The 25,913-nt window shown below is 50.2% G+C and overlaps 4 protein-coding genes across 4 annotated transcripts; 1 reads left to right on the top strand and 3 right to left on the bottom strand.

Moving 5' to 3' along the window:
- Window positions 1-5: 5 nt before the first annotated feature.
- PHYSODRAFT_355326 (hypothetical protein) lies at window positions 6-3,408 on the bottom strand. The gene is made up of 5 exons (XM_009535515.1): window positions 1,565-3,408; window positions 1,205-1,467; window positions 950-1,109; window positions 770-869; window positions 6-691 (listed from the first exon to the last, which is right to left on the bottom strand). Exons 1-5 carry the CDS (start codon window positions 1,748-1,750, stop codon window positions 123-125), a joined length of 1,278 nt encoding a protein of 425 aa, XP_009533810.1. The 5' UTR covers window positions 1,751-3,408; the 3' UTR covers window positions 6-122.
- On the top strand, window positions 3,288-7,983 carry PHYSODRAFT_287159 (hypothetical protein). Its single transcript, XM_009535516.1, has one exon. It carries the CDS (start codon window positions 6,422-6,424, stop codon window positions 7,835-7,837), a length of 1,416 nt encoding a protein of 471 aa, XP_009533811.1. The 5' UTR covers window positions 3,288-6,421; the 3' UTR covers window positions 7,838-7,983.
- On the bottom strand, window positions 7,934-25,208 carry PHYSODRAFT_337829 (hypothetical protein; the record flags this gene model as incomplete). Its single annotated transcript, XM_009535517.1, has 9 exons — window positions 7,934-8,430; window positions 9,203-9,494; window positions 16,751-16,892; window positions 20,889-21,006; window positions 21,222-21,909; window positions 22,107-22,459; window positions 22,573-24,463; window positions 24,566-24,670; window positions 24,771-25,208. 9 exons carry the CDS (start codon window positions 25,206-25,208, stop codon window positions 7,934-7,936), a joined length of 4,524 nt encoding a protein of 1,507 aa, XP_009533812.1.
- Window positions 25,209-25,513: 305 nt separating this feature from the next.
- PHYSODRAFT_518892 (hypothetical protein) lies at window positions 25,514-25,717 on the bottom strand (the record flags this gene model as incomplete). The annotated part of the gene is made up of 1 exon (XM_009535518.1): window positions 25,514-25,717. The coding sequence occupies one exon, from the start codon at window positions 25,715-25,717 to the stop codon at window positions 25,514-25,516; it is 204 nt and encodes a 67-aa protein (XP_009533813.1).
- Between the last annotated feature and the right edge of the window lie 196 nt (window positions 25,718-25,913).

A 25,913-nucleotide genomic window follows, 5' to 3' on the forward strand; every position in this document is an offset into this window, starting at 1 on the left:
AAGGTACAATGCGGCAGTGCGTTTATTGATGTACCGGTAAATCATACTACTTTGCAGCGCGGCACGCTCAATACGCGGACGGAGACACACACCTTCTCCTTCACGCCTTGCCCACTGACGGCTCACAGGTGTGCAGGCAGAATCTTGCCCTCGCACGATCCAAAGCCTATCCTGTAGCCGTCTCCCTGGCAGTATCCCGTGACCGCCACCGTGTCGCCGTCCTGCAGGAACTTGCGCGTGAGGCCGCTGTCTCCGAGGGCGACCTCGCGCGTGCCCTGCCAGCTCAGCTCCAGCATCGAGCCCAGGCTGTCGTCCGTGCTGCCGCTGATAGTGCCGCTGCCCAAGAGGTCGCCAGGCTGCATGTTGCATCCCGTGACCGTGTGGTGGACAAGCTGCTGCTTCATGTTCCAATACATGTTGCGGAAGTTGCTCTTGGTCACGGTGTAGGCCTTCTCCGAGCCCTCCGGCTTGATTGCCACGTTCAGCTTGATGTCGTACGTACCGCGGGCATAATTGGGGTCCGTGATGTACGGCAGCGGAGTAGGGTCCTTCTGGACCGGGCCAAAGCTCGGCTCGCACCGGAACGGCTCGAGAGCTGCCAGCGGCACGACCCACGGCGAGATGGTGGTCGCGAAGTTCTTGGCTCCGAACGGTCCGAGCGGAACGTACTCCCACTTTTGAATATCACGAGCTGTCACCACAACGTCGTCATATCTCGACTGTCAGCAGGACGATCACCACGAAATGTCACTCGAAGTTTCGCACTTACCACTCCAGTCGTTCATGAGCACCACGCCGAAGATGTGGTCTTCCGCCTTGCTCATCGGAATCGGCTCGCCAAGGTTGTTCGGGGCGCCAACGAAGAACGCCTGGGGGGGGGGAGAGGAGGCTCATCGTTAGCACTCCTGCAGTTTGCCTATGAAAGAATACATCACCGAGTGGATCTCACCATTTCAAGCTCGTAGTCCAGCACGCGGCACGGCTCGTGGACGGAGCCCTTAGACGGGTCCGTCTTGTCAGCCTGGAGCTGGCCGTACGGGCGACGCACATTGGTGCCCGACGGCACCAGCGACGAGGAGCGTCCGTGGTAGCCGACAGGCAAGTGGAGCCTGCATTTCATGTAACAGCACAGCGCCATGACGGGAGTATCGTCAGCCACCCTGGACAGCGATGTTGCAGTACACCACCACCAGCGCTAACGCACCAGTTGGGCTGCAGCGCGTTGTTCTCCCCGCGGAACATGCGGCCGACGTTGGTGGCGTGCTCGCGCGACGAGTAGAAGTCCGTGTAGTCGCCGACCTTGGCCGGCAGGTGCATGCGCACGTTCTGCAGGGGGATCAGCGCACGCTGCCGCAGCGCCGCGTTGTCGCGCAGCGTCGGCACGTCGGCGGAAAGCAGGCGCTGGATGGTGGCGCGAGCCGTGGCCCACGCCTTGGGTCCTTGCGCCATGAACCTGTTGAGCGACGACTGCAGCACGAGCACAGAGAGACACAGGTTAATTGGGGGCCGCGACATGGAGCGGAGAGAGGGAGAGAGAGAGAGAGAGAGGCAGCGGCCAACGCACGTCGTGGAAGCCGGCGGCGTCGAAGCCCTCGAAGAGGCCCTCGGTCTCCACCACCGACAGGTCCAGCACGAAGTCGCCGATGGCGACGCCCACGCGCTTCTTCTCGCCGCCCTTGGGGGAGAAGACGCCGTACGGCAGGTTCTGGATGGGGAAGTCGCAGTCGGGGGCGACGGGCACGAAGCTCATGGCGGCGGCGGGGACGGAGGCAAGGCGGAGGCTTGGGCGGTCGGCGGCAGGTTTGGGAATGATCTTGAAGTGCGTGGCGCTGTGTACGCTGTGTGCCGCTGGTGTGGCGCGCAAGTTCAACCTGGTTTAACGCTGCAAAAGAAGCTGTACGGATGGTTTTCACCTTGATTTCAGTAAAGTGGTTAAGAGTTTTGAGGCGCGTCCTAACGCAAAACTCGTCTCATTTGTACGTCAGCGCAATTCGTCTCAACGGAGTGCTTGTCCTCTTGCAGACAGCGACCAGCACTGGTGGCACTTTGACATGCCGAGTAGCCTTCGCCAAGAGCAGCAACTTTGTGGCTACGGTTCGTCTTGAGTTACCGACCGGATATGCTACACTATTGATTTTCTGAGGCCAAGCCAATGGCGGTTTGGTGTCGCGCAACCGCTCGATCAAAGCCAACATCGAGTGCTTTGCTGGTGCAAAGCAATGTGTAGCGAACCATTTTATCGATATAGGTATTACGTACGTGCACGCCTAGAACGTGAAGGAAGTGTTGTCCTGGTCGTGTCGGTCCTGCCGCTTGCGCAGCCGCTCGAAGCGAGCAGTAAGCTCGTCAAAGTCGGGGATTCCGCCACTGGAAGTTGGGGCCGCTGGAGCAGGAGCAGGAGCTGGAACTGCAGCGGGTGGAAGATTTTCACTGTACGGAGCTGGTGTCAGCTGCGCGGACTCGGCAGGAGCGTCATCGTACTGGGAAACCGGTTGCGATGACATTGTGGAGTAGTAGTGGGTTGGCTGGTTCGTGTAGGTGTCCACCGTCCGCCGCGATAAAGAACCTTGCCGAGCAGCAGGCGCAGTGGGGGCGGTGCTAGGCGCACCGGATGGGACGTTCGGCAGGTAGGAAGGGATGTTGCCGGGCGGAGGGGCCTGCATCGCATCGCATCACATCACACAAACTGCAGTGTTAGAACGATCAGTCTGGGGTCCAGGCTGCGAAATACCATGAAGACACCCGTACCGAGGCGTAGAGGGCGGCAAAATCGGGACCAGACACAGCTGCACTCACGACGGTGGCGCCTGTCGGTGCCGGGATCGGCGCCAGCGGGTCCGTCACCTCCGCCTCGTCGGGCTCCCAGTCCACCTTGAACTCCTTGGCGATCTCCTTCATATAGTTGACCACCAAGAACGCGCTGGGCGGCTGCACGCTGAGCTTCTGGATCACGCGCTCGTTCACGCAGCCGTCCACGTTGCGGATGGCGGCGGCCTCGAAGTCCTGCCCGTACTTCTTGGTGAGCTGCTTCTTGACCTCGGCCAGCTCCGGGATCTCGGTGCGACTCGCCGCCCAGATGAGCGTGCACACGGCCTCGCGCATGTCGTACGGACAGTCGGCCTCCGTCTTGATGAGGTTCTGCAATGCCACAACAGGGGTTAGCCCAGCTCAGCTACAGTCAATGCGGGGAGTCGAGGCGGCGGACACAGACGCACCGCTCGCTCGGCCAGGAGCTCGCACAGCAGCTCGAGGATCTCGTAGCCTTCCATCGTGAAGTCGTCACGGATGATTCCTTCCACCTGAGAGCAGCAGCAGCAGCAAAAGACCCACTCAGCGCTTCAGCCACAGACCGAGCGCAGAGCACAGCGTAGCGTACCCGGATGCGCGCCTTCTCCTCCTTGCCGTCCGCCAGCAGCCGCGCCACCTCCCGCCGCTGCGCCAGCGCCGCGTTCGCCTTCTTGTTCTTGACGATGCCGATGCGGTGCACCGCCATCTTGAGGTTGGGCTTGAGCTTGTTCACGTTGAACCCGAACATGCCTGCCTGCCTGCACCGACCTGGTAGTGACGCTCCCGATTAGCCCGGACTTGATTCTGTGCACCTACTTGCACCTGATTGGACAAAGCATCGGGCACTCTGGACAAGCTCGAGTTTGACTTCGCTCAGCTCACTGACGCATGACCATCGATTAGCCCTGGCCTCAAGACCAGGCAATGAACAAGAGCACCAAGCAATTTTCATTTCCTGTTTACATACACGCGGGGCGTCGAACTTCCTCTAGAGCGCCTCGCTCCTCGCCACATCCTGCCGCCGGGTTGTCGCGCACACTCTCTCTCTCTCCTATCTCTCGCTCACCACTCTCTTTGTGTCGCCTGCTAATTAGGAGTAATTACTCCGCCCAGGACACGGGTTTCTTCCGACCCGTGTACGTCCGTCTAGTGGCGCTGTTGCGGCCAGGCGTCCCGGGCCCGTTCGCCTCGGACACGCCCGAGCTCGAGAGCAGGTCCGCGGAGCTCGCGTCGCTCACGCGCCGCACGGCCTCCTCGGCCGCGGCCTTGCGGCGGCTGTGGAAGAAGCTGTGCTTGCGCTTGCTCGGGGTCGACGCGCCGTCCGAGCCGCCGCTGGAGCCCGAGTCGCTCACGTGGCTCGAGCGCTCGGACGCGCCGCTGCGCTCCAGCCGCTCGAGCTGTTCCTGCAGCTGACGCCGCTCGATCACCTCGCGGGGCTCGAAGTAGACGAGGTCGGGGTCGCGCGGAGACGACGCGGGAGGCGCTCGGGTCTTGCCGCTGGAGCTGGAGCTCGAGGGCGGCGACGCCGCGCGCGGGCTGCCGGGCCCGTCCTTGTTGCCGGCGTACTTCTTGTGCAGCACGCGGAAGTAGTACCAGCCCGTGATGGTCGCGTACGAGAACCAGATGAAGGCGTTCTTGCGCAGCCTGGCGCTGCTGGCCAGCGCCGCCACGAAGGCCGCGAACAGCAGCAGCAGCCACAGCAGCACGGCCATGCTCGAGCGGTTCCGATTGTCGTCTACGTTTGATAATGCGAGTTTTTCCTAAGAACCGAGGCTTTTTACTCGTCAATATTGAGGCCCTCCATTTTAATTGGCAGAGGGGTAGGGCAACAGAAGCGTAATCGAGGCCGGAACAAGCACACGAGCACGCCGACGACGCCGCGATATGGCAGCCGACGACGCGGGTGCTGGCGCTGGAGCGCTAGTGTCGAAGATAGCTGCGAGTGCCCCATTTAGACTCTGGGCTCGCTGATGTCGCTGGGGATTGACGACTGGATGACGAGCTCCGCTGGAGCCGAATCGTCGGAAGGGATTAACTATTATCATCCGCGCGGGGTACTTGCTCTTCTGGAACGTTTGGATGGAGCAAACACTGGAGGAGGCGGGCAGTCTGCCATTTGAGGGCGCCGCTGTTTGAAGGACAACGGCGGGAGTGGGGGGCGAAGATGTCTTCATTGTGGTCGCGGGTTACAGTATTATTCGGAGTGCGTGGAGCACTCGCAGCGCCCCGATTCCCGTCGATGGTTGAACGCCAGCTCGATGGAGTCTGGGACGCTAGGTGCGAGCGTGGTGACGAACGTAGCGCCGAGTTCGTCAGTTCTGAAGCTTTGAGCCCAATCGAGTCAGTCGGTGGCGCCGAACCAACACGGTCGATTGATCGACGACACTATGGCGGCTTTCCTGCGTTTGGAAGCCGGCTCCCCCGAATTCTTTTGCTGCAGCCAGGGGCGCGGGGCAGTAGAGCTGCTGCACCACGCAGCCTCGGGCTGAGTTGAGTTCCTGCTGATAGGCGAAATGAGCACCAATAGCTGCTTTGTCGTCTTCAGAAGCCTAGGCGTCAAGGGATGATGGCCAGCGGCTAGGACCGACATCGACCGAGCAAGTCCTTGTGCAAGTTCATTACAGCTGGAGCCGCGTCTGTGGGCCTCCCGGGTCCGAGCGCCCCTTCATGACCCCAGCGTCGCTTCGAGATCGATCCATTGCTCTATTTGCCGCCGTCGCCGCGCCGCCATGGGGGACTCGCTCGAGACGCTCATCGCGCGCACGCAGGAGCAGCTGCAGCCGCTGATCGCCAAGCCCAAGCTGGCTGACAAGCTGCTGGCCAAGCCGCCCTTCCGCTTCCTGCACGACGTGTTCACGGCCGTAACGCAGAGCACGGGCTTCGCCAAGGGGCTCTACAATGATTTCGAGCTGGGCTCCGCCAACCTCAAGGACAAGCCGCAGAAGACCGCCTTCCTCGACAAGATGATCGTGTGCGTGGGCCAGTGCCTCGGCAAGGACGCGGACGTGCGCTCCTCCAAGATCGTGGCTGGCCTGGAGCCGGAGAACACCAACTTGTTGCTGCAGGGGCTCGCGCAGGCCGCCAAGGACAAGTCGCTCGACTGGGGCAAGGCCGTGCAGGCCGCTCTAGCCAAGGTGCCGTCGTTCACGGCGGAAGGGGAGGTGGCTCCAGGGGCGGCACCCGCAGCTGCAGCACCGGCCGCAGAGGCCCCACCAGCGGTGGCAGCGCGTCCGTCCTCCAAGGACCGCAGCAGCTCGGCCGAAGCCAAGGAAAAGGTGAACTCACATGAACTCTGCTGTTAATCCTAGTCCGCTCGCTGTGAAGTTGCTAATAATTTCTGATAATCTAGGCACGGCGAGAGAGCGCTGCTGAGCGAAAAGCGGGGCCTGCCCCAACAGCAGCAGCTGCGGCCCCTCCACGCAGTGCAGAGAGCAAAGCCGAAGCTCAAGCGCCGCCTCCGTCATCCAAGCAGGCTGCCCCTGAGACCAGTCGCGCTCCTAGCGGCAAGATCAGCCGTGCCGGTAGCAGCAAGGACAACAATCTGGACGACGCGCTGCTACAAAGCATCGCTGAATGCAATGGCGACGTGGAGCGCACGAAGACGCTCGTGGAGCAGGTGATCTCGAAGCCAAAGATGTCCCCAAAGCTCCTGGGAAAACCGCCATTCCGTTTCCTGCACGACGTCATTTCCGAGTTCACGCGCGTCACTGGCTTTGCCGAAGGACTCTTTTCAGGGGAAGAGCTCGACTCTGGTGCTATCAAGGAGAAGGGCCCCAAGATGGACTACCTCACCAAGATAATCCAGTGTGTGAGCTGCCAATTGAACGTGGAAGTGGAAGCCAAGCCGGCCAAGATTGTGGCAGGGCTGGAGCCTGAGGCCACGTGCAAGTTTCTGCAGCTGCTGACAGTGGCCTGTAAAGCAGGAAACTCCAGCGAGGCCGTGAAGCGCGTGCTGGCAGGCGACACTGCTCTTCGTGGCTCCAGCGCAAATGCCAAGAAACCTGGCAGCCGAGAGCGAACCCCCGAGACCAAGCAGTCTTCGCGGTCTAGTACACCGCCAGAGAACAAGCCGCGAGTGGAGCCTCAGCCTGCTGCGGAGGCCAAAGAGAAACCGAAGGAGGCGGAGCCAGGCAGCTTCTCCGGCCCTGTGAAGCCTCTCGCGGTGAAGAGCAGCGCTGTAGATGCAGACAACGACAACGATGGCGGCAACTTGCGCTTTGGCGGAGAATCGAAGACTGACGATGGAGACGATGGCGGAACTCGATTGGGCACGAGCGCCCCGGGCACGAGTGGAACCAGTCGCACCTCTCGACCTACAACTGCTAGACGACGTCCGCCGAAGCTCAAGGAGAATGTCACCGAGGTGGGGCGGCTGATGGTGCCGGATGCTAAGGCTGCTCCGGTTGCGGGTATCATGAAGGATGGAGACAACAACGATACGGACAGCGAGGACGAAGCTGCTGGAGGAGCCGCAGGAGACGAAACGTCAAACCAGCCTCACTCTGCGCTTCTGCCTGGCGATGCTGGTGCCCATGGACGGCTGGTGCGTGACATTCTGAAAGACCAGAGCGCTGAAGAAGCTGCGCGACGTGCTAACGAGGGCGAGGATACAGCTGCAGCTACTACCAATGAGGCCGAGACTGGTATTCGGCTCGGTCGTCGCAGCAAGTCGTTCAAGCCGGAGCGCATGAAGAGCTCCAGTGCCGCAGCCGCGTCGTCGCTCGCTGAAATGAATGCGCTGCGTGCAGACATCCAGCGGCTGTGCCAAGCGGCCAATCCAGTGGGCAAGAGCGTCGAGTTCGTTCACGAAGACTTGGATGCCATGTCCAAGGAGCTCGAGTTCTGGCGCAAGGAATACGCGCGCAAGCGTGATGCGCTGGCTGACGAGCAGAAGCGTACCGAAGAAGCGCTGCAGCCTCTGCAGGTGCAGCTTCGCGAGGTGGAGGAGCAAGTCAAGGAGCAGCTGCACAAGATCAACTCGCTCAAAGCTGTCATCGCCAAGAACGAGGAGAAGACACAGCAGCTGCTGCGCATGGTGGTCTCTGCTTGAGCCGAGGCCCTCGTTAAGCAGTCAGTAGATGGAGTAAGTGCGTCCATGCATTATCAGCTCTATCATTCAGATATCGTTGCCCAAACCATTTTGTCCCTATCCTTCCACGTCAGCAGTCTGCGTATTGTCCGATGTCGAGTCTCCTTCGGGCTGTTTCCTCTTCCCCAGTCGCTCCCTCACCTCGGGCATGTCCTGTTCGCGCCGTCGAACGCTCTTGGGGACCCAAACCTCGTGCTTATCGCGCCGCAGGTCGTCAAGCGGGCGGATAGGGACTCTGCCGGACGTCCACGGCTCAGCCTGCGCGGCTTGTGTGGGGTTGCCCACCAACTGAGGGTACCACCTCTCGCGAATGCTCTGCTTCTCCTGCTCGTCCAGATCTCCGCGCACCTCCGGGAACCAGTCCAGCAGCCGCTGCAGCACCAGCGCCGAGGCCACCGACAGATTGAGGCTCTCGCTAAAGCCGAAGAGCGGCAAATACACGCGTCGGTGGGCCGCGCGCAGCATCTCCGAACTCACGCCATCGGTCTCACGGCCGATCACGACGGCGAGGCGCGCGGGCAGCTCGCTGGGCTTGTTGCTGGCCGCGAGCGGCTCTGCCTGCGGCGACAGGTCCGTAGCCCAGATGGTCGTGTCAGTAGTGGGTCGCGGCACATTACGCCGGCAGTTTTTTATTTTCATAATTTCTTACCGTAATTTACCTCCGAGAACGGTGCTAGAACGATCTTTGTGGATAGTCGTCCGTTTTACCTACACGACCTCTCAACCACCTCAGAGCTCGAGGAAGCAGCGAGCCTGTAGTCGTGCAGGATCGCACATGCGAGGGTAAGATGAAACTCCCAATAATTACTGGCACATTACGACGTCATTTTCGGAATTAATATTTTTCTCAAAAAAATTAAGAGGCTATGTATATAGATACCCACACATAGAACATGACGATCGAACTATCTTTCGGAAAATACAAAGGTCAATCCATTGAGGATGTATTCAAGATTGATCCTGGATGCTGTCGTTGGATTCACAACCAACCCAGTCTCAACATTAGCGAGGAAATGAAAATCTTTCTTCACTCAAGATTCCTAAATAACGATAACTCCTATATGATGACGTGGGGTAAGTATCGAGGCAAATCTTTACAGCAGATCAGTAAATTGGATTTAGGCTATCTCGATTGGCTAAGAAAAAGTCAATTCGTGATTGACAAGTGTCCAAAGCTACTCAAGGAACTGAACTAAAAAATATCTCTTTTTTTTACTTACGCTGTAGTGAAGTCTAGAACCTCTCTGGTTAGGCTATCGAACGTTAGTTCCTGTTCGCTAATTACGAGGATCAGCATATTCACACCTTGGCATCCGGCGTTCGTACCTTGGATCTGAATAGCCTGAGGTACATCGCGCTCAGTCAGGCGACTGACATCGGCAATAAGCATGCGGTTTGTGAGCGACCACGTCTGATAGTCAAGTAGACCATTTACGAGCTCAGGGGTTAGATCTCCGTTAATCGCTGAAATCTTAGCAATTTCGTTGGTAAAGTGGTGGAAATCATAGTCATGACTGATATCGAACACCTGAGTCGAGCCAATACGAACGTTAAAGTTGCGAATCGACGACCCGGGCTGAAGCGTGTATGGAGAGCTATCGAAGGGGCTCTGGAACTGCTGAACAGTAGCAAAAGCAAAGTTGTTTGTCTGTTCCGCGAATGGTAAAAGCACAACATATTTCGCGTTTTTAACACTTGCCGATAGCTGTAAATCGAAAGAAGCATTGAGTTGAGTCGAGGACTTACCAATACCAGCACGCTGGTAAAACCACTGTGCGTAGCAATCATTGTAGCGAACCTTCTTAACCGACTTAGAGATAATAGCTTGAGGGTTCTCAAGATGAACAAAAGAGACATACAAACGAGCAGTAGTAAAAGGCATGTATGTACCATCGATGGTAGGTTCAAGAGCATTTACAACCGCTCCCCAAGCAACACTAAAGCCAGCAGATGCGGCAAGCACACCATTCATCGGATTGCCGGTAGCAGAAGCGGCAATCATGACCGGACAACTATTACCAGACGATAGAGTAGTAGAGGTGAGCGACATACCCTTTGAAGCATCTACCGCGACTACAGACGTTCCCTGATTCACACGGAAACGCAGGCGGATTTGAGGGTTAGCCATCAAGTCAAGCTCACGGAAGATAGGATGCAGATCGGTGAGCTTAATCTTAAGCATGTAGTTCCACGTTCCCATGATTGCGTTAGCAGCAGTACCACCAGCTACGAAAGCTCCGCGCGAGGTCTGGTTAGAAATGGTAGTCGATGCAGCAGCACCACCTACCGACGGCCACGGGCTGGAGAAGTCAGCGCCAGCCGTAGGAGGATTCGATAGAAGGCGCTTAACGAAACCATCATTAGGAATAGTTGCATCACCAGGAGGAGCCGAGACAGCAAAGGAAGACGAGAATGCCATGGTGTTTGAATATCCATCACCACTGGTAGATGCGGATCCAGAACTGTATGATACCGACTGAGCAGCATCAGGGTACAAGAACGATTCAGCTCCGTGCTTTTCAACGTACTGAGGGCTGTAGCCAGTCTGAGCACGAACGTTGTTCCAAAAGAGCTTGTAGTCAGCCATAGAGACGATAGTCTTTCCGCTGAGTTCCAGACTGAGACTATCAATAACGTTCCAATTTCCGCATTTTAGAGTAGCACATAGACGATTGGCAGCGGCAGTTTGAGCAGTGCCACCATTCTTCATTGAGACCTTGTAGGGAAGCATAATGTAGGCATCACGAAGGCTTGCGAAGCCTTCGGAACCGTTAAGCTAAGCCGTAGCATCGATAGTGATGACACCATTCTGGTACGAACCCTGATTTAGGTCAATAACGTGCGGTACACGCTTGCTCGAAGATACCTTGATCTCCGGGTCGCTCTTAAGCGAGCTCTGGTACAAGTACTGATCGGATAGTTGAGTTTCGCTCATCGTTGAATCTATATGGATCCTAATATAGTTTGATAAAATTAAATATTATGTCGCACCTCATCAAGCCAATCACCTCAGATCATGATCTCATCGAACTCGCTGAGAAAATGAACGTTTAACTCGATAATATATTCGAATCAAATGAGATAAAGTCCCATCTCCCCAAGAAAGGGTCATTTCTGATTCTACTTCGCCCTCCTAATCTTGAGGTAGGACACTGGACGGCGGTTCATAATGGTGAATTCTTCGATAGTATGAGGGAAGGACCACCAAAGAAGTATGGTATCGATCGATACAACACCAAGCAATACCAAGGAACCTATGGAGACTACTGTGGACCGTTCTGTGTCCTATGGCTATATTCGAAGCAATACCGTAAGCCACATGTATTCAAAACAATGAAAGATCTAAATTTGACAATAAATTTAATTCAACGTATATAGTAATCATGTATCGCGAATTAACAATCTCCAGTGATATTCCTGCGCGGAAGCTTACCAAAGCTTTCAAGACTGGTAAGCTCAGCCTCACCTCAAGCGAACTAAAGGGTAGTGGTTCAGTCATCCATCTCCACCCTGCTTCGTTTGAAAAGGCGCTCAAGGCTCGTAAAGCTGGACGCGGTGTCAGACTCGACATTACCAAGCACGAAGTGAAGAAGGGCTACAAAAAGGCTCAAGGAGGCTTTATCTGGTCCAAAGTATGGGGAGGGATCAAGTCTGCATACAAATTTGCTAAGGATTCAGGTCTACTATCCAGAGCCGTTGATGCGGCGGTTCCTGCTTTAGCTACTTATGCTGATCAGCCAACGGCTGCTGTTCCAGCCAGAGCTGCAATCAAGTCCCTAACCGGCATTGGTATTTATGATTCCGATAGCGACAAGGAAGGAGGTCGCGTATCAATGGCTGACGTAAAGAAGGCTGCAAAGAATGCTCTTGCATACACGAAGCGCAAGGGGGTCATCACCGACGCGGTCGATGCTGGAGAGAAGTTCCTACTATCAAAAGCTACCAAGCCGGAACATGAGGATCTAATCAGATCTGTGCGAAAGGAGGTTCGTCGCCGCTATGGTGTAGGCGTAGCAAAGAAACGTCCAGCGAAGGGTTCGCCAGAGATGAAGGCTAAGATGGCTGCGCTCAGGGCACGTCGTAAGACTGGTGGTTCGTTTACGTTGTAGCCGCCCTACACAAAAATACTCTGGATGTCTTATTTTTTTGGAGGAATCAGAAGCATGATGGATACCGACGTATCTCTGAAAATCACTTTTTTATCATTTTGTTTATAGATACTGAGTGTAATACTAGCTCGAGCGCCATTATGACAGTTCATCCACGCATACTGGCTCGGTTTGTATGAAATGACCTTTCCAATAGCGGCATCACCTCTATCAAAAGCACTGACAATATCACCAGAAGCCACGTATTCGTTTTTGATCAGATCGCAACGAACGATGTAGGAACTGGTCGGGTAAATCTGAGGAATGATGTTCGATAGCTGAGCACTTGCAACAGTAGCTGATGTGGAGGGGTATGTACCCGCTGTGAGACCAACTACTTTACCGAATTCAGCATTATCGATGATCAGTCGAGGAACGCGAGTAGTAGTCGGCAATCCAGTACCACCAGAGGAGTATAAACCGGAGGTAGGTCTGGTCCATGTTCCACCGGTAGTTGGTAGAGTTGTAGGCGTAGGAGAGAAATCAAGCACTGTTAGCACTCATTTTGATATAGACTACGTTATTCCCCGACGGATCGATTAGATACGCCCCAGCATTGACAAGAGCAGTCTGAATGCTTCGGTTGATATCGGCATACGAATAAATACCATCAGAGAGGGATACACTGATTGTGGATGTAGTTGCAGCGGTAGGTACTTCGATTTTGAACGTTGTGTTCTGAAATTGCATTGAATCAATGTTATACTCGCTGTCATACATCGAGTATAACATTGATTCAATGCAAATCGAAATCGATTGAATGGCACATACTACATCGCGGAAGTCACCCGCCGATCCGGGAAAGGAGTATTTCCAGGTTGAATTGGTTCCATCTTGTACCAGATTGGTGCTGTCGAGTTTGATAAAGCTGGACATATTGATTATATGTTTGTAGGCATATTTTTGTTTGATAAATTGGAATTAGTCCTCGATACGAATCGGTCTATCGAAGTTATACCTGATCTGACCCTTGACCGAATCACTGAAGAGCATTTGGCCCTTTCGCTCCGTGGCTTTGTTGTAATAATAGACGATTGAACGCTCATCTACTCCCTTGATATTAAAATCTTTCACAACCATCTGGAGGTCTCGCTTAGAATTAGCTTTCAGGGTCGCTACGTACTCTGAGTTCAATCTGATCATCTTGTCCGTTGCGAAGTAGCTGTGGCTCAAGAAGATGGTTGATAGCTTGAAGTGGCACCCTCTAGTGAAGTAATGTGAGAACAAATTCTTCTGAAGAAGCTTATCGTTGCTGTAGTCATCGATGATGACGAGCTCAGGCTTATTGGAATTAATTGGTGTATGACGTACCCGTTCAACACTCGGAGGCGAGTCAGGGTCGGCGAATGTGATAAAGCCATCAAGCTTATCACGAAGATACTCATATAACTCCTGGTGAGGATTACGAGCAATGATCGTTAGATGAGCAAATACGTGAGGAGAATGCTTGAGGATGAACATACATAAGTTGGTCTTCCCTGAGAACGATGGCTTCAGAACCACCATTCTAAACAGCGCTTTGATGTCAAGTGCTGGAATATCACCCATAGAGGCGCTTTTGAATTTTTTAGGGATTGAAGCTCCGAAATCTGGAATACCGATCATGATTATCGTCTAAACTATATAGGATCAAACAAAGATGAGTTCAGATTTTTCTTATCCTAGCCCGATATTCACATCGCCGATTTATAATCCGGCATTCTTTCTCCAATTGGATGCCAGCGGGTTTCTAACGTATGACTATGCTCAGACTCTTTATCTGAACAAGTATGACTATCGCTTGACGTACATTACCGGTGTCTCTCAAGGCGTAGCATCACCTGGTGTAGCGCTTGTCCCTGGAAGTGGTGGGAACATCAGCGGTCTTGGAGCACTAAGCTGTAGTAGCCTAACTGTTAATGATGCTTCCGTTTCAGGCGTACCAACGTATGTAGCTGATATTACTCCAGGTACTGCCGCTATCAACAAAGCTCTGGTGCTTGGTGCATCAGGTGAAATTGCTACTATTAGTAGTTTGACGGCAACGTCGATTACTGGCACGCTGCAGACAGCGGCTCAGCCTAATATTACTAGCTTAGGCACGCTATCGTCCCTCACCGTGAGTGGAAACATATCTGGTACATTGGCAACTGCTGCTCAGACCAACGTAGCTAGTGTAGGGACACTCCCGTCGCTCACCGTGAGTGGAAACATCAATGGAACGCTAGCGACGGCTGCTCAACCAAATATCACCAGCTTAGGTACGCTTACTGGATTGACTATCGGAGGCAATTTAACCTTTACTGGTGCAAGTCGATTCATTACAGGTCTTAGCTCGCTACCTGCAACTAACATTACTGGTACGCTACAGACTGCTGCTCAGCCTAATATAACATCGTTAGGTACTCTAACCGCTGTAAATTGCTTGGGCAATGTATCGGGTACGCTAACAACAGCTGCTCAGCCCAACATTACCAGCCTAGGAACCCTGAGCTCGCTCACAGCGACGTCGATAACAGGAACGCTACAAACCGCTGCTCAGCCTAATATTACTAGTCTAGGTACGCTTAGCAATCTAACCCTTAGCGCTGGTGGAACCGGTTTATTCATTCCGAATCTGAAATTTTGGGATGGAGTCAGTTCTTTGATAAATTTCAATCATGCTTACTTTCTCAATGTTATCGAAGGGGGCGCTTCAGCCAGTAGCGTTGTGGTTCTCAATAGTACGAAAGATTACTCAGGCATTCGCGATCTAACCATATCACGAAACTTTATAGCTTCGACTTCAATATCATCGCCTACGATCACATGTGATACGATTAGTAAGTCAGGTACTCAAACTATGAATGCAACGATCTTGAATATCAATCCTACTACGCTTCAACTCAGGGAAGATACTCTCAATGCTACAGGTGCGGAGCTGAACAAGCTTGCTGGATGCACAGCATCTACCGTTGAGCTGAACTATCTAGATCTTACCACCGGAGCAGGAACTGCAGAAGCATCAAAGGCTCTTGTACTAGACTCTAATAGTAGCATCTCATCAGGTATCTCATCTCTAACGTCAACCAATCTGATATCCACTACTTCTACCCAATGTCAGATTGCGGCCGGGACATCATTTACATCAACAACGCGTGCCTCTGATTTTAATCTCATGATTCATAATCAAAGCAATACGGTTGGCGCTCAGGCCGGATTATCGTTCACGATTGAAGGTACTAGTGATATGACAACGTACACCCCTAGCGTTAATCTATATTGTACTAGAACCGCTACGAGTCTTCAATATTCAATGGCTGATTTTGCAATCAGTAAACGGTCAGGAGCTAATGCATTATCACCAATGACTCAACGTATGAGAATCACTCAAGCAGGATACATTCGCTTTGGATCAGCTACCAGTACTGCAAAAATAGATATAGTTTCGAGCGCGAATTTACTAAGCGGGTCTTGGCAACGCGCAATGCGTATAGCCAACGATGCTACTACTCCAATCAAATTTGAAATTCAGGTATACAACGATGTCGCGGGAGGAAGTAGTGGTGTAGCTCTAGGCACCACTACGAGCGACCCGCTAAGGTTCATGGTTGGAAACACAACTCAAGCTTATCTAAACAGCTCAGGAAGACTGGGAGTTGGTATGAGTACGTGGTCGCCAGAAGCAATCATTCACTCAGGCGGAGAGGTATGGGCGAATAATTTCATGCACGTAAAGGGAGGTGGCGATGGATTTGCTAGGTATCGATTCAATTGGTCTCAGACAGACTATCCAGCGATTGGTACTGATTCAACCATAGGAGCTATCAGGTTGGGAAAATGCGATGCTAATTACGCGTGGACAGCCTATGTCCCGGTGCGTGGAGGAAGCTATACCAATGCAAGCGATGAGAGGTTGAAGGCGGACATTGTAGACTGTCCCTATGGTTTGGCAAGCCTTATGAGAATGAGACCTAGAAAATTCAGGATGGTTCAAGAGCAGACTGTCCATGTTGGCTATACCGCGCAGGAGCTGTATAAGGTCATACCAGAAGCAGTAGATATCGGAGCAAACGATGAGCTTAATCCGGATGGGTTTCCAGTGAATCCATGGGGAATCGATCTCGCCCGTTTAACCTCGGTACTGTGTAAATCTATCCAAGAACAGCAAGGTCAAATCAATAATCTCAAAGCTGAACTCAATGAGTTGAGAGCGATTATGTCTGAGTAAATATAGAATGGTATCTGTCAAACCCAGGTCGTGGCGAAGACCGCTTGCCCTCAGACTACTAACGCTAATGTCGTTGATACTGATCAACTACAATGTGATCGAATTGTCGAATTCCACGAGAGGGTTATATATGGTATTGGCTCAGGGATAATTTCGCACCGATAAATATAGAGCAGATCTTGAGTACTTCGTTGTAATAGAGTATCATGGGCTGCGGACCAAGTAAAATGATCAAAAAGAATCTGACTAACCCTGAAATTGGCCAAGTCATCGGTTTAATAACGATGCACGCTGGAGTGGTTTCGATATGGAATAATGCTTATATCCCAATGTACAACGTACATAGTGGCAAGAATGCTGTCATGGCTATCGATATCGGAGATAAAAAAATCAGATTCTATCGCGAGAAGAAAACAGACGTAGACATCTAAGTATATCCGCTCTGCTCTATAGAGCAAATGTCTTCACAGACTTTGACTTTTTTTTTGGCTGGTAAGCCCAGACTCGGCCGCCTTCAGTTTGGGTAGATGCCTCCACATTCTTGGTCGACTTGTCGAGGTCAGTAGCCCACACAGCGGCTTGGGTCTTCTGGGGACGATCATGAATGATGAGGTTCTTCATGATAGCTTTCAACTCAGCGACGTTGAGGTCGCTATTGTCACCATAGCTGCCTCCGGAACTGGATATAATGCGCGAGTTGAAGAAGAACATGGTTTTATAATAAACGGGTGATAATATATTTGAACTCTTTATCATCAATCAGTCGATTGCTGTACATATCCACCGTGGGAGACTTGAGCTGCTTGATGATACTGGGGTTGTCATTTCCAAGTTGTAGCTCTCCTTTTAGCTTATTGTATTCAGCCCTAAGGGTATCTAGAGGATCCTCTAACTTATCGTGGAAGCTGTATTGGAGATGAGTAATCAATAAAACCTCCTTGAACAGTTTCTTATCTTCAACGCTGAGTTTATCGTAAGCGGATTGATCGATACGGTTCTTATAGACAAGTGCCTTGATCATGGCTTGGAGGCTATCACTGATTTCCCACTTAGGACCACATTTACGCCGATTCGGCTGAACGATCACGAGCTTTTTAGCATCAAGGTCGGGGATACGAATATACTTGCTTCCGATCTGCTTGTATGTGTAGGCTGACGGCGTTGCTAATCCTTGGATCTCATTGCGATTGTAGGTACGGCCTCGGCGAACTACACCTTCCAGCGGGGCAACACCTGCACCGCGCAATCCTCGACCTTGAAGCTTTCGTTTAACGCCACTGCCGGATACCTCGCTTGCCTCGGCGTATCGCTTAGCCTTCGTTTGATATATCGATTTTGTCGCCTTCATAGCTGATGTAGCTGCCTTCAACACCGATCTCGCTGCTTTTGAGTTATTCCCTCTAACAGCCTCTTTTGCTTCTTCATAGCGTTTCTGAGCCTCACCGTATGTCTGAAAAGCTGCTTCTGACTCATCATGAAGCTTTTGCAAGCAACAATCGTATTCATACTCTTCAACGCTTTGCTGTCTAATATCGTGTACAGACTTTAGAATAGCCTCATTCAATATTTCAAGATTAGCATCCAGGTTTTTACGTCTTTTCTTATCAAGCTCCTTTTCTTCAAGTATCTTAGCTTCTTCTTCATCGCTCGATGGGAAGGGGTATTCAACCTCATTAAGATAGCGGTCCAAGTCCTCAACCCCGTTGAGTAGGGACGAAAAGGTATCCATCCACATGATATTCTTCATTAGCCCCTTCCAAGCTACACCACTCACCTGCTTGTGTGCTTTGTTTTCACGATTTAAAATATTTAGGGGTCTAGACCCCGATGGCTGCCCAAAGTAGTATGATGGATGGGACTTAACAACACCGTTGATTTTCACGATTGGTTGTAGCCGAAAGGGAATATCAATACTATTAGCGTGCAACTGGCTGTAGTAATAAGTTAAGATATTCTTGGCGTCGTTATCAGCGTTTGATAGGCTTGGGTCCATGTCTTCATCAATACCACTCATTAACCCATGCTGAGCTTCACCATTAGCTGGGGTAAAATCATTTATGTGTTTGGTTTCATTGCTACCAACTAGTTCTAACTCGAGGTCCCTGGCTTTAGTCATATTAATGAAAGATTGGAATGTCATTATCCAGTTCACTTTCTGAGTGATTGCTTGCTTCACACGATCGCTATCTTTCCCGTAAACGCTAATGCTATTGCCATTGATCCAAACATAGCCATCTTTGTCAATAGGAGAAGATTTTGCGGAACCATTAAGAATTGGTACAATCTTCTTTATCAATCCGTTAGATTCAAGGACTTCCCTATTTTTGCTAATTGTCCAAAATAATTTGAGCTTGCTGTCCATTTGATCGGATCTTGTGGATGTTCCAGTATCGAACACAAAACTGTCGTCAAGTCTCTGCTTAGAGCGGTCTGAATAATCTCCTTCTGAGGCATTGATTCTTTTTCTTTTTGAGCCGATATTTTGCCAGACCTGGTATGGGCTATTTTAGTCCTCTTTACCCATCTCATTACGTCGCTCCTTCTCATTGACGTATGCGAGGAATCTGACATCATTAATTAATACCTCACCAATATGGTCATACGTCTCAGACCAATCAATGCTCGGAACTAGTACATATTTTCTCAGTTTAATACTGTACACCTTAGCATCCATCCCAATATAATACTTAGTAAGCTGCCGGCCGTTGGAAGCAATAGGATGAATATTGGGTAAACCTCGAAGATTTTAGCGACCGCTTCCTTTGACTTTGTTTGATTTTTCATCTCAGCATTGCCTTCGTCGAACAAATCTTCTTCGACGGGCTTTTGCGGCAGTGGACTATCAGGGCCAACACCAGCATCTGTCATTCTTGCACTATTATCAACTCCAACATCAGTCATATCGGGGCTCACGTGGACCCAACCATCACTGGTTTTGGGCTTAGCAGTACTGGAAGCATCAACGGACTGAGGCTTTGCAGTAGTCGATGCATCGTTCATTTCAGGTGTTGCATTAACTTCAGCATCTACCATTGTTGAGGGCTCAGGTTTTTTTTGGGAGTTTTCAATATTCAGACTTTTTTTTAACTCTTCCGGCGTAGCCTCGTCAGGGCCAACCGAAATATCAGACTGAGCGGATTGTGTTGATTTCTTTGGAACAGTAGTGATACCATTCGCGATATCGCTAGCCCATGATGCACCTTCGTACATAAGGCGCTTGGACTTGGCTTGACAAACTCGGCGCTCAGCTCGTTCGAGTAGCTCCTGCCGCTTTTGCTCTCGTTGAGCGAGGGATGTAAAGTTGGGAAATATCGTCTAACTATATCATGGTAGTCATAAAAAAATATTAGCATCGATTAAATACATACTCACCAATAGCTTGGCATAACGGAGTCATGCCTAAATGGATGATACGTATGACAGATACGGTTTCGCTCATTGAGGAGATTGATGTATCGATCCTTGATGCAATGAAACGGCACACCAAATATCGTTTCTAACTGGTCGCGGTACTGTAGATTGCACACGGCTTTCCGGAAATTGGCTACTGGGTCTAAATCTCTGAGTTATTTTTGATTCGACTAACCTCTTGAATTATCCACAGCTTTCTTCGGAGCTGTACAAGCTCACGTTGATTCTCTACGCAGTTGCAACACATTCTATATATGAAGTCATATATTTTTAAGCATTATTTTTGGAAAATAGATTGATAGATATAGATGAGTCAACGCTTACAGAGGATTGCTCTACTAAACTTATTTCGAAGCTAGTTCGACTCATTTTTTATCGACTTCCAGTACTCATTCTCTAAGGTTGATCTCTTGTTCTTATTGACTAATCTAAGATTATCTTGTGGCTCCCAGGAGTCAAATTCATTACCGACCCACTGATCGAGATACTTGTACTTGCCGGATCGCATCTTTTTGTGGTCTAAGATCTTCTCCACCTCTTAAATATCACCTCTGTTGATAGTAGCTTCAGATGTTTCTGCTTTAACATTTTTAGATCGTTTGGCCCCTTGTAAAGAGTGTGTCCGTTTTTCGACTTGATTTGGATGCGGTAGCCATCAATACCTACCACCGAATACACAGCCTTAGACCATCTTGCTGCTTCTTTATCAAATGTTTTCTTTTTTAGTCGATACAAAACCTTTTCACCGACCTCGAACTCGTTTTCAATCCTCTCGGCTTCAGCCTGGTTGTGGACTAGTTCAGATTCAATTACCTTACCTTTAGCTTCGTTGGGGGTCATACCAATCGTCCGATGGGTCGTGCTATTGTAGTTCTCAACAACAGCAGCTATGAGCTTCTGGGTTAGTCGCTTTGGTTCGATTTTGACAAGGCGCTGCTTCAGAGTTCTATTGAAGCGTTCAATTTTACCCATTTTGGCGTGATCTCCAGGCTCATTGTTGAAATGGTCAATTTTCTTAGTTTTGAATAATTTCTGAGCCTGTTGGTTCATGAATTCTGAACCATTATCGGTTGTGAGAATGTCAACCTTATAGAGGCGGATAAAAACCCTAATTGCTGCTAGTACGGTCGGGCCAGTTTTGTTGGTTAGTAGTTTTGCGTAGCCTAGGCGAGAGTTGATGTTGATCGCAGTCAAGATTGTTTTTTTCTCCCAAAACGCCAAGTCCATCTGCCACGAATTGGGGTTAGTCGATGCGATTTTGAACCCATCGTATCGCTTCTTCTGCTCCTGAAATCGCTGAATATCGCTCTGGTTTGAGTACCATTCCTTGACGATTTTCATCGTAATCTTCGGCTCCAGTTCTTTAGCCTTCTGGTATAAGGCTTGGGCACCCACATAGCCCGTTTTGGGGTCATAGTATAATTTGGACAACAGCTGATCCATCGCTCTATATGGTTATAAAACAAAAAAATCCCCTGCCAGGTAGTTGCTTATATGTCGAGCGGTTCGGTGGTGATACCATCCGCGAGTACACGACGCTTGCCATAATAGTAGTTTAGAGCTGTTTTAGTCTGGGTGTACGTAATGATTGACTTACTCTCCTTACTGAGTCTAAACCCCTTGTTGGTGCCCTGTAGCGTGATGCGATCGCGAACAACTGATTCAAAGCCATCTGGGTTGAGGACGTCGCCATTGCGGCCACCACTCTGCTGGACTCCCTTCGCTGAAACCTTGACCTTGTAAGATTCGTCTGGTAGGTAGCAAATGTAGTTCTTAGAGGACAATGATACCATAGCATCACCAGACCACTCATCCTTGAACAAACCTGGCGTTCGGCGATCAAACTGAGCCATCTCTTCGCTATAATCACGTGGGAACCACTCGTACTTATGCTGCTGAAAATGCTCACGAAGCTTGGGCTTGATACACTCAACGAATGGCTTCTCACAGCTGAACGCAATATAAGCCGAGTCTGTGTCCATTTCTTGGTACTGGAATTCCGAACGGTCAAAGTAGAAGTCAATGCAATCATAGTAGAATTGCAACATACGGAGCTTAGCGAGCTGATAGATTGCAATCGATAGATGAATTGGGTTCTTATTGTTGAGCTTTCGCTTCTTCATAGTGAATTCACATGAATCATTCAGCTCTTCCATTCCATGGAAGGTGAAGTGCTCAATCTTGGCCTTGATTGCCTTATCGTCCGACTCATACCTGACCTCCTTGTGCTTGCTCATGTCCATGCCAGATCGACCAAACGCACTATTACCAACCAGTTTCATCATCTCAGCAATCCTAGCCTTATTATTGCTACCCTCACTAAGCGTTTTCAGCTTAGTCAACAAGTCTAGAACCAAATGAATCTTAGGATTGGTTGTCGATTCATTCATGAATCTATCGATAATGAGCGCATCAAATGATTTAGGGTTCGTAATGTTTTTTTCAACTCTTGGACTAAATCATCCATATCAGAGTCAGATACCTTCTCAATAATGATCTTACAGATGGATTTAACATTTTCATCACCCTCTCGTCGCGCGCTCGATACGGCTTCCATGAATGGTGCAAATGCCTTGTGAGAGCTAGCCTTGATGAAGCTGTAAGTCTTGGTGATCTCCATACCATGAGAAATGTACCATTTGAGTAGCGGTGCATAAATGAGGATCTTCTCACCAAAGTAGCTCCCGATGAGTTTGCGAGCCGGCTTTGCTCGGCTTTGCTTGCGCTCCTCGTTGTACTCGAACATGTGCTGACCGATGACACTCCGATCGCTGCAGTCGATAAGGGTGTTCTTGAAAATTGGGGTCATTTCACTGAAGTAGGGTTTGAGGTGCTCTGGTGTACGGATATCACACTCGAGGAAGCCAAAGATCTTGTAATTTCAATATCATCGACGATCCCTGTGTATGCTTCGATGGTAGTCAACCGTCCACATGGCATCTCATTACCAAGAGCCCACAAATACAGAGCATTAGCATCGTAGCCGATGATCTTTTTGCAGATCCTACCCCCTCGAATCTTGGTCTCGTTGCGTTTCGCGTATCTGTTGAAGATGATAGAAGGACCACCAGCAATGTTCGCCTTCATCTTGGTGTACATGTCCTTCTCCTCTCTATCGATACTGTACACCAACATGTCTGAGTTGAATTCAAGTAGCTTCTTGTGGCGGAAGCCCTTTAGCGACATGCTCTTGCGAGCAACGTTGCATCCCACACAGCTGATCAAGATATTACCATCGATGTATCCGAGCTTGTTATTGATTCGGTCAGCCGAGGCAGTATCAGCTGTGAGTTGCTTGTAGCATAGCCCACACAGGTACTTTTGTCGCTCTAGCAAGTCGTTGAGGTGTTCTAGCGTCATATTGAATTCACGATCGGCATCAGCATCCTGGGTCTTATATCCACTTAAGCGACTAGCGGGAAAGTCAAACGCTTCAGCAGGCTCCTTACTTGGTTGCTGGAGGTTGTTGAAGCACGTCTGATACATGACTTTCTCAGAGAGACCAGGTAGCGACACACTATCAGTGAACATATCAAGTTCGAAACGGTTGAATAGTTCTCGCTGGGCTTTGATGGCCTTGATGAAGGGTACAACATCGAGGTTGTTGTACCAAATGAGTAGATCCTTGATTGACTTCATGCCATAGTGTTCCCAGACGAACTGTACCCGCACATAGTCCTCGTCGCTGATGCTAGTGCTACGAAGAGCACTGTTGAACGCCGACTTAGGAGGGACTTCCGGCTGACTGAGTACGTCAAATGAAGTAATGTACTCGTACGGGAAGATGCCTTTTCCTAGGCCACAGACGCATCGAATCTTGTCATCACACTTGCACTCACCGAGATATGTCGACAAGTACTTTGCATAGCTGGTGCCTGCCGGAACATAGTTGCTAATGTCAAGCATTTTCATGTCTGACGTGGCGATGCACATGTAGCTAGGGTTCTTGATGACTGATGTGATGTTGTCGGTACCGATGACTGCAAACAGGTCCGCCTTGATAAGGTTGATGTCGTAGCGTCCAGAGTTGAATCCGAATACTGGTACCTGACCAATGCACTGCTTCAGCTTGCCATAATCCGAGCGCTTCTTACCGAATGTGAGCTTGCTGTGGAAATCGAAGAAACAAGCAAACTCCCCGCTCTGAATCCAAGCATTGACATCATCCATCTTGTACGTCTTACCCAAGTCTAGACCAGGAACCTCAGCGTCAGTCAAACCATGGACGTTGATGATTTTGCGGAGCAAAGACTCGTACTTCGAGACGTTGTACTGCTGAATCTTAGCCGCAACTTCCTTGATGTACTGGAACATATCCTTGAGCAACTCCTTCGGGTCATCGCTGACAAAGCATCGCACCTCCTCAGTCAAGCTGTCGGCCACGGAAACAGACACAGGAATATGTTCGTTTGTGAAGATAGTATTCTCTCCGTTTTTGACACCCGTAGGCTTGAGGATAGCCTCAAAATCATAGACAATGAAGTGATCGATGTAATGGTCAGCATCCTTGATGGAGTCCTTAGTCAGCATGGAACGAATGCTGTTCGGAGCGGGTTGGTAGATGGTTGGCTGAGCTGGGAACGATTCGATGTTCACGAGTTCGCATTGGTTCTTAGTGTGGTTGCGTAGCTTATCAGAGCTAACAAACACCATCTCACACGTAGAGCATTGGTACTTCTGCTGGAGCATATCAACGTTCGTGATGTAGAGAGCGTGATTCTCGTGCGACAGGATGTTGATCGAATCATAGTCCTTGTCCGAGCAGCGAATGCATTCAACCTTGCCCGTCTCAAAATCCATGTTGAAGACGTTGATGTTCAGCTTGAAGCACTCCTCAAGCTAATCGAATTGGAGAATGTCGATAGGCTTGAAATTGCGGAACAGACCCAGAGTGTAGGTGATCTCCTTGTACGAACAGTACTGCTTGAAGGCTTGTTTCACCAGAGCCTGGATTCTGCGAGGATCCTTCTTGGCTCCCTCCTGCTTGTGATAAGCAATGCAGTGGAAGACACACTTGTTGTTCGTCTTGGGGAAGTTGATGACGTGCTTGTTATTCACGAATCACCTTAGGAATGACAGCCTCGCTATCACCCAGAGCATGGTCGCGTTGGTAGATATAGATTTTGAAGCCAGTAATCCCCTTCACCATGTACCCGGAGCTGGGGTAGTTGAGCTTGTCAGCCAACTCCATGGAGCGAATCTCCGAGATCACCTTCTTACGAATATCAGCCTTGCTGTTGATAGCTACAGGAGTGCTAAATACAGACGTGTTGCTAATATTCGGGTGGAAGTAGCGAGTCTCGCTGTCATCAGTTCTGCTGACAAGCTTGTATCCAAGAGCGATGTTGACCTTGAAGGCAGACTTCTGGGTTGCGAGCACGTTCTCGAGCTTGTCGTAGAACTCAGCAGGCTGAATTCCCTCGTAGAGGTGCGACTCCATGTTCTTGCCTTGGTAGAAGCGGTACTTACTGTCTTCCTTGAAATCAGCAGCCACCTTCTTTTGGAGCTTGCCTAGACTGATCTGGTACTGCTTCGCTACCAATTTTTGGTTGGTGGGGTGGGAAATGTTGCTAATGTATACCATGCGCCCCGTCTTGCCACGTACCTTAATACGGTAGCTACTACCCCATCGAATGGGTTGAATATTTAATCTCTTTAATCCTTCGAGTTCGTATGCAAACATGTTGCCTATATATGCTTGACTATATTATTCTCCGTAGATATGACTTTATAATTATTTGACCTTGTATCAGGATCGACTTTATATCTTAGTCATTTACAAAATATTCTGAAATTAATTAATTCAAATATTTGGCTTATACCTTTTTGGAGGTTTTAAGCCATTGTCTTTGACTATATTGGGATTGACTTTTTGAGAAAAAAAATTAATTAATTCATTAAGTTCGGTTTCATTATTAAGTTCGACTTCACCATCAATAAGTTCGGTTTTGGGTTGACGCTTGCGAGCTGATTCTTGTCGTCGTAGCTCTTTTGATACGACAAGCGAGCGTCGCGTGTGCGCTGATAGTAGCGCTTCTGTGCTGCTTTGATGCGTTCCTTGCTAGCTTGGTATTGCTCAGGAGAGTACGCCATCATTGTATATTACTAACTTTATATTTATTAGGATGAAAAAAATGTCACTGCCCCTTGTGACATCGCCGATGTTCCTTGCCAGCTAAACCAAGTATTAATGGTGAAGCAGAGAATTGGCAGAATCGTGTATTATAAGTTTAAAGTAGTGTCGACGGACCGCCACGTCAAAATGAAGCTATCCGGTCCTGTAATACTG

Source organism: Phytophthora sojae (assembly GCF_000149755.1).
Source record: "Phytophthora sojae unplaced genomic scaffold PHYSOscaffold_8, whole genome shotgun sequence".
NCBI lineage: Eukaryota > Oomycota > Peronosporomycetes > Peronosporales > Peronosporaceae > Phytophthora > Phytophthora sojae.